The following is an 8,613-nucleotide window of genomic DNA, read 5'->3' as shown; positions in this document are numbered from 1 at the left end:
AAAAACTTTTTTGTAAAAAAAAATTCATTATTACATTTGACATATCTATTCAATTTTCAATTAATTTCCTGTATTATAATTTCATCAATCAATTTATAATCAATATAACATGAAATGAACATATTCAATTAAACTAACATAATGTGAAATCCATTTCAAACATTAAATTGTTCAATAATATCTAATACATAATTTGTAAATCATATTAAATCCAAATAACATCAACCTATACTACATTGTAGTCAAGTTTCTACAATTTACTAACACTTAAAATAAAAGAAGCTCACTTAGTTCTAATGTCTTCAATGTCTAGAGTTTCCATTGGAGATGAATCATCAAAAGATCTAAAAATAAAATAATTAAGTTAGAACAATTTTGTAATGAACATTTAGATAAGTATTAAGTTAGTTTTTTAATACCTTATCCCATGAATCAGTAATGTTTCATGTACTTCATTACGTAATATTATTTTATATATGAAATAATATTTTTAAATGTTACGTAAATGTAAACCTAAAAAATATGAAAATAGGAGATGAAGGTAATACATTTTTTGTAAAAGTTATATTTAATATTTCAGGCATTACAGGAAACACAAATCCTAATTCATCCCTTTAAAATTTATTGTGACTAAAAGCAATATTAAAAACACTAAGATTTACTTGATAACAGTAGTAGAAAAGAAAACATAATTAGAAGAAACTAATAAAAAAAATGAAGTGTCAAAAACTCATTACTTACTTATCTATCGCACACCGTCTTTGAAACAAAAATGTCTATGAAAAATTGAAAATATGGGAGGTGTGCTCACGTAGCGTAGAAGCGCGTTTGTTAAAAATTATCTAATCCAGAATTGTTGCTAAGCGTGTGATTTGATGAAGCAAGATTGATACGTAAGGGACACGTACTTGTGGATATACGTAAGTCTTGTTCGATCGTTTACATTTTCTTATTTATTTATATAAACATATAAGTCAGATATATATATATATATATATATATATATATATATATATATATATATATATATATATATATATATATATATGTGTGTGTGTGTGTGTGTGTGTGATATTTTGTTGAAGAAAAGAAAAAATGTAGAATGTTGATTTATCTTAATTGAAAGAAAAGAAAAGGTAAAAGTGCGTGAAAAATATGTATTTTATTTAACGTAATAAAATAATTTTTTTACACATATTAATATATTAATATGTTTAGAAAATAAATTTTATAATGTATATTGATATAAAAATAATTTTGAGTTAAAGTTAAAATAAATTTTAGATCAAAGTAAAAAATATTATATAATTGTAATGAATAAAAAAATTATCTTTCGAGATAAAAATAGTTTAAAAAAATAATTTAATAAATATCATAATTTAAATAAATTAAAATATTGAACATAAATATTTAAAATACTAAATTAAATTTATTTATTTTTTAAATATTGTTAATTATTTATCTTTATAATATACCTATATATTAATATAACGGTAAACTAACTTACTTTATTTTATTTAATTATTTTAATAATCTAATTTATTAGAATATAAACATATATTCATAATTATTAAATATATAATTATTAAAATGTTATCAACATTTACTGTGTATGGTAGACAATAATTAATTATGACTTTAAATAAAAATCATTATATTATAAGTAGAGCTGTCAAAATGAATAACTCACCGGCTCATCAAGAGTTGATCATTTAGTAAATCAATTCAACTCGGTTCATTTATTAGCGACTTAGAAAAATTCGAATTCAATCTAACTCACCATGGGTTGCTAGATAAATGAGTTGGTTCACTGACTCATTTAATTATAATTTTTTTAAAATAAAAAAAATCACAAACTTTCTCTAATTCAAATCTAAAAAAGTTTTACTCCTAAATTTCATTCCCAATATGTGTATTTAATTAATTTTAAAAATAAAAAACTTGAATATTTTTTTCAAGAAAAAATAATAAATATCTTTTTACAAAATTAAAATTAAATTTTAATAAAATAAAATTAGTTAGGTGGGTTGGTGGACCAACCCGATTCACTACGGGTTAACCCGTATGAGTCAAGTTTAAATGAACTGGGTTAAAATCTGACCCGCGTAAAAAAAATACAATTTTTTTATAAGTAGTTATTATTATTATTATTATTATTATTATTATTATTATTATTATTATTATTTACGTATATACTTGAAATTTGATTATATATATATATATATATATATATATATATATATATATATATATATATATTATTTTTAATAAAATTTTGACCTTAATGTTTATCTTTTATTTACTTTTTTTATATCTAACTACTTAAACAATAAATTAATAAAAATTGACATGCGTATATCTTTTGTAAAATACAGTTATAGTATTTATGTAAGACCTGAATTTAGTAGGATCGCATGCTAATTTAAAGTATTATGTAATTAATAAAAAGTAAAAACAAATATTTAAATATGTAAGATGTATTTAAAAAAATTTTAAGAGAAAGTTAAAATTAAATTTTAAAAGATAATTAATACTTTATCAATTAGGAGAATATATACAATATAAAAATTATACACAAATAATAATTAGTCTCTGTAATAAGACTATTAACTGTGTTATTACTTAAAAAAATTATTTATTTGACATACAACCAAATAGAGAAAAAAATCATAACGTAAACAAAAAAAAATTATGTTTTTTTATAACAAAAATAAGTAAGTTAAATAAAAAATATTAATGAACTTTTAACTATATTTTTAAAAAATCATTTTATTTCAATTCTTTTAAGTATATATACATATAGAGAGATAAATGTATTACACTACATTATTTAAATTATCTCTATTCTCTCTATCTATTTCCACTCACTTCCTCTTAATTTAAATAACTTCCATTTTTATTCTCTTTCTCCTAGATTGTTTTTCTTTTATTTTCTTTCTCCTAGATTGTTTTTCTTTACATTCTCACTTCGATGACAAAGCTATTAACTCATAAGAGTAATAGAAAAAAATACGAGTTTTCAAATAGTTTATTCTACCACTGAGTTATGCTTAATTTTTCTTTTTACAATGTGTGAAAGATTTCATCAACCAAAATTTAATTACAAATGTTTTTATTGTTGTCCCATTTATATTCATATAAGATACAGAACACATTTTCTTATGATCCAGAGTATTTTCAAAACTTAAAGACTTTAAGGTTTTATATCAGGCTAATATATTAGGTCTTAAACTTATAACTTATATATAAATTTGTAATAAAATTAAGATTTTATAATAAAGATACCTGAAATTTAGAGAAACTATGAAAATATAAAAAGTGTAATTAAAAAAAAGTTTAAACGGCTAAGTTTGAATTACGTGAGTTTTATATTAAAAATTTGGATTGCAATGTGAGCAAATTTAGAGAAGGGCAAAGTGGGAAAAACAAATTCCGTGTTTCATTTGTTAAAGTTGTGGTTTTTATATTGTTAATTAATCTATGCAATTTCCATTGAACATAAACAAAACCTCGTTTCTATCCACGCAATTTCCAATACTCATATCTCCAGTTCCCATCTCACCGTTAGCAAAGTAAATAACTCCTTTCATTTGATATCCAACTTGATGAGAATCAAGTTTCTTCCATGCACCCATTTACCAAAATCACTAATTAACCATGCCTTATTCCACGAGGTAAACATTAACTACATGATAATAATGGATCCACAAATGCAACTGTCACAAATAATGGTATCGCATATTTAATTCGGAAGGCAAACGTAAGCCTAAACTCCAAGATCTTAATGCTTTGTTTCCAAAATCAATTTGGAATGTTTGAACCCATAAAAAAGAAGGCATATTCAGTTCCACAAGGAAAATATAAGACACAAATAAAGTCTTTTATGAGGAAATCTCATCAACCAAACCAATATAATTTCAACATGAATTTCCACTCCAGTGCCCAGGGATGAAGGAGTATACCATCTAATGCATATTCAAGATGCGTCAACCATGGAAAAACTCCGATTTATCGGTACGAGTCAGGGCGCTTTGGCTTGCTTTGAACAACAGCTTCAATCTTCTCCATCACAACAGGAGTCAATAATGGAATCACATCGATTGCTTTCATGTTCTCTTGAATCTGAGCAAAAGAAATCAGAAAAAAAATAAGATAATATTACAAAAGCAATGTTCCTTCTTACAAGTTATATCTCAAACTAAGAATGACATCAATTGTTTTCATGCTCTCTTACGAGTTGAATAAAAAACAGAAACACAAAAAAAATTTGAAAATGGAGTGGTAAAGTTCATTCTCGCAGGCGAGTTATAACTGTTCATACACAGGGATGTTTAAGCTATTTTTTCATTGCATAACTATATGTACAATATATTTTTCAATCCTCTTTATTACGAAAAAATAATTTTTAAAGTTACTAATATACAATATGCATACACGGTTAAAGGAGGACTTCTTTTTCTTCTGCTACTACAGGATACATCGGTTTTGTTATAGCTTCTTTGCCAATCAATGTAAACTAAACAGTGCATCCTGAGATTGACTGTGTAAGTTTGTCCACATGTAAACCATTCTGTTGTGTGCCTTCAGGAAACCATCACATTTCAGATGGTTCTTTGTATGAGCTAATACTATACTTCTGAGTACAGAAGCTCCATATTTCCACACTAAATGCAGCCATTTAGACATTTTATCCTCCTTTTCCCATTTAATTTAGTCCATAAATCTTGTAATCCTTAAAATAAAAGCTCAGCTACAATCCAAACTAAATATCAATAAAACTCATTAATATTAGTCACTTGTAAGCTCATATGACTAAATCGACTCCACAAAGAGATTAAAATTGAACAAGGTTCCCAAATGCACCTTATATATGACAACCACACCGCATTACACATTACCTTTAATCATGTCTTTCATGCAAGGACACATAGAGGTAGACTGTCACTTTGTGAGATAAACTTGAGTTGGGACATCAATACTAGATTTGTCGACTTTAGTGAATACTTCACAGACATATTCATCAAGTCTCTAAGAGGACTAAGGATTGATCATATTTGCAGAAAATTGAGCACATGATTTGTATGCTCCAACTTGAGTGTAAGTGTTATAATTACAAAAATAAGGAGTATGTCCTATATAATCAGGAATATCTAGATTATATATGTATTATTAAGAATGTTTTTCTTTATTCCCATATCAAAACTTTACTATTAGAGGATATCAAATCTCCTCTTTTTATTGTATATATTGATTATGTTTTCTCAATATAAATAAAACATTTGTGTTGTTATCAGAAAAACACATGGTTTCAGCTCTATCTCTATCTTTCCTATAGTTTAAGAGCTATGATAATATTAATTATAAAAATAAGGAGTATATCCTATATAATCAAGAATATCTAGATTATGTATGTATTATTACGAATGTTTTTACCTATTCACATATCAAACCTTTACTATTAGAGGATATCAAATCTCCTATTTTTATTGTATTGTGTTTTCTCAATATAAATTAAACATTCGTTTTGTCTCAAAAACACATGGTTTCAGCTCTATCTCTATCTTTCTTAAGTGGTCTCAATATTTTTTTCCTTTTATCAATTGGGATATGGTTAATTATGATTCTATTAATTACAGATATCTTTCTAAGCTTTTTCTAACGGCCAAACCTGATCGGAATATCATCATTGGGAAATTATTTTCTTAAATAAGTGTTCATTTAGGAGGGGTTATGTCAGAAAAAGTGTCTGATTCCTGCTTTTACTGTAGGCTGCAAGAATAAGTCTTCCATTTCTAGGTGTGTGAGTTGGTCCTAGGCAAAGTTTCACAATAACAATCTTACCACACTAACACCATACTTAATCAAAAAGAAGAACAGGCACTAAAAAATCCCTCCACACGTAATCAAAACAAGAACAAACACTTACCATTTCATCTCAGAACTTATCAAGAACAAAATTCACTTTGCTAGGTCATAGGAATTGACAACTGAAGAACATTTCAACAAATTACTATAAACATTTCAACAATAGATAAACTGGCTATCTCGTTAAACAGCTAAAAGAACTAACCTGAGACTCCTTTGTAGCACCACAGATAACAGAAGAAACATTAGGATTAGCAGCACACCACGCAATCGCAAGTTGTGACAGTGGAACACCAAGCTCATCCGCAATTGGCTGTAATCCATCAACCTTCTTAAGCACATCATCAACCAGTGATCGCGATGCCAGATTCTACGAAAAGAACCACACGAAACATACTTAGACAAAAGCCAAAATAGTCAATAAAAATTAAACAAAAAAATCCCAGATCTAGTACCAAGATTGTAAGCACAAATAACCATAGTCCTAAACTTTACAAAATCATTTCTTGTCTGAAAAACACTCAAGTAAATGCCAGATAGAATCAACGAAAATGAGGATTGTTAATGATTTCATCAAATGGAAAAGTACTTTGTAATTTTCCAAAGAAAATCTGCTATCTGGCGGTATAACTCCTTTCTTATATTTCCCAGTGAGCACTCCAGAGGCAAGAGGACTCCATGTAGTGAGACCTATGCCATAGTTGGTGTACAGAGGAAGATACTCAGACTCAACCTACACCATCATACAGTCAAATCAGGTCAATCAAATAAACAGAACCAAATAAAAAAGAGTAATGAAACAATAAAAAAAATACTACAATACAATATCTAACAAACTCCTTGAACACCTTAATACCAATAAGAAAGTTAAACATATAACAAAAAAAATACTTTTACTCCATAAACAACAAATTTTTCCTTTAAAACACCAACAGCATCGTGCAGTTAAATAACTGTGAGCCATTGGATTTTGTAAATGCTTCAGCCTTTACCACTTGTTTTTTGTTAGGTTTTTGAGTGATTTCTTCTCAAAAGATGCTATTATTCCCCTCATCTATCCGAGCGATGAGGAAATTTCAACTCTCAACTTGCTGCATCAGCCTTTAATATTTTTTTAATCATAGTTTATGCTGAAACTTTCACTATTTTCCTGTTTCAAATGACTATCAACCACTTACAAAACACAAATCGGACTTCAACACATCGAAAAGAAACAGTATAATTCACTTTTTTCCGTCCCACGTAAGTGCTTATTCAGAGAAGTTGAATCATGCAATAAGATAAGTACAAAAACAATTAGTATGTCACTAGGTCGAGAGGAGTGGAGTAAGAACCTTGTGCCTGGCCAAGAGGTTATACTCAGGCTGTTCTACAATAGGCCCGACGAGGTCGAGTCTCTGGGCCACACCCCAGGCCTCAGTGATCTGCTGAGCCGACCACTCACTGGTGCCCCAGTAGAAAGCCCAGCCTTTGTCAATGACGTGGTTCATGGCCCGCACGGTTTCCTCGATGGGCGTGGAGATGTCAGGGCGGTGGCAGTAGATAACGTCGACGTAGTCCGTATCGAGGCGCTTGAGCGAGGCTTTGGTGCCCTCCACTATGTGCTTACGCGAGAGGCCCTTGTCGTTGGGGCCCTGTCCGCCCCAGAAGATCTTGGTCGAAATGACGACGTCGGAGCGCTTCCACCCGAGCTCCCGGATCGCCTGTCCCATGATCTCCTCGGCGCGGCCGTTGGCGTAGACCTCGGCATTGTCGAAGAAGTTGACGCCGTGGTCGCGGCAGCACTGGAGCAACGCCTTCGCCTCCTTCACGTCCAACTGGTTCCCGAAGCTCACCCACGCGCCGTATGACAACTGGCTCACCTTTAGCCCCGATCGCCCAAGGTTCCTGTACTGCATCGTGCTGGATTCTCTTCTGCGAGAAAATCTCGTGAGAGAGTGAGAGAGAAATCTAGAGAGAGAAAAACACAAGAAAGTGTTGCTGCGTACCAACTGTTTGAGACGAGGACGGGACTTGGAAGAAGAGAAATGAACGTGGTCTTCAATGACACAACTGAACATATATCACACACTTCTAGACTCATCGTTTTGTGGTAAAAAATTGTTTTCCCAAATTATCCTTTTCTTTTAAGAAAATTCCTAAACAAATCCACTCACTTTAGTTCAGATAGTATCCTATAGAATAAATGTAAAAATTAATTTATAAATTTAGAAAGTAAATATGTATGCAAAAATATAACTAACAAACTTTATAAAAATACAAAACATAAATTATATATGTAGAGTATAAGGATATGTAAAAATATATAGTGTACAATTGCTAAAAATATAAAGGTTTAATACCTATTTTGGTCTTTCTTTTTGGGAATTTGTTCAAAGTGGTCCTCCTTTTTAAAAAAGTTTATTAAAGTTCTATTTTTTTGCAAAAACTGTGGAGTCTTTTTTGCTAACGGCGTTAACTTTGCTAACGGCAGAGCTGCCTAGCTGGCAAATATCTACTGAGGTGTAACATTCTGGCTGTGCTGACTGTTATGTGTTTTAAAAAAAATAATTAATTGTGATGTGGAATTTAATAAAATTAGGTTTAAATTGAAAATTGAATTTGGGGTAATTTGGGGTGGGTAATTAAGTAAAGTGATTTTGGTCTCTGCAGCTTCTCCAATCTCTGGAGCTCTTCCATCAAGCTCTCTTCCTTCTTCTTTCCCCCATGTTTGGTCTTCTCTCGTTGCTTCAGTTCGAAGGGCATCTT

General features: G+C 29.7%; 1 protein-coding gene across 2 annotated transcripts; it reads right to left on the bottom strand.

Moving 5' to 3' along the window:
* Positions 1–3,699: 3,699 nt before the first annotated feature.
* Positions 3,700–7,961, bottom strand: LOC106772736 (probable voltage-gated potassium channel subunit beta). Of its 2 annotated transcripts, XM_014659311.2 has the most exons (5): positions 7,854–7,961; positions 7,200–7,779; positions 6,455–6,598; positions 6,071–6,235; positions 3,700–4,122 (listed from the first exon to the last, which is right to left on the bottom strand). In XM_014659311.2, exons 2-5 carry the CDS (start codon positions 7,761–7,763, stop codon positions 4,009–4,011), a joined length of 987 nt encoding a protein of 328 aa, XP_014514797.1. In that variant the 5' UTR covers positions 7,764–7,779; positions 7,854–7,961; the 3' UTR covers positions 3,700–4,008. The 2 variants fall into 2 exon arrangements, with proteins under 2 accessions (XP_014514797.1, XP_014514796.1); XM_014659310.2 differs by having other exon boundaries at positions 7,200–7,897.
* Between the last annotated feature and the right edge of the window lie 652 nt (positions 7,962–8,613).

Source organism: Vigna radiata, chromosome 8 (genome assembly GCF_000741045.1).
Source record: "Vigna radiata var. radiata cultivar VC1973A chromosome 8, Vradiata_ver6, whole genome shotgun sequence".
Lineage (NCBI taxonomy): Eukaryota > Viridiplantae > Streptophyta > Magnoliopsida > Fabales > Fabaceae > Vigna > Vigna radiata.
The sequence above is the reverse complement of the archived record's forward strand: the minus strand, read 5'-3'. Positions and strand labels throughout refer to the sequence as shown.

Bases quoted from the DNA above. Each gene is read 5' to 3' on its own strand.
- LOC106772736 (XM_014659311.2), bottom strand. From the start codon at position 7,763: ATGCAGTACAGGAACCTTGGGCGATCGGGGCTAAAGGTGAGCCAGTTG. The intron at 6,599-7,199 runs GTTCTTACTCCA...ATGATGGTGTAG, and splicing joins ACCTCTTGGCCAGGCACAAG to GTTGAGTCTGAGTATCTTCC. The intron at 6,236-6,454 runs GTACTTTTCCAT...TTCTTTTCGTAG, and splicing joins TTTCTTTGGAAAATTACAAA to AATCTGGCATCGCGATCACT.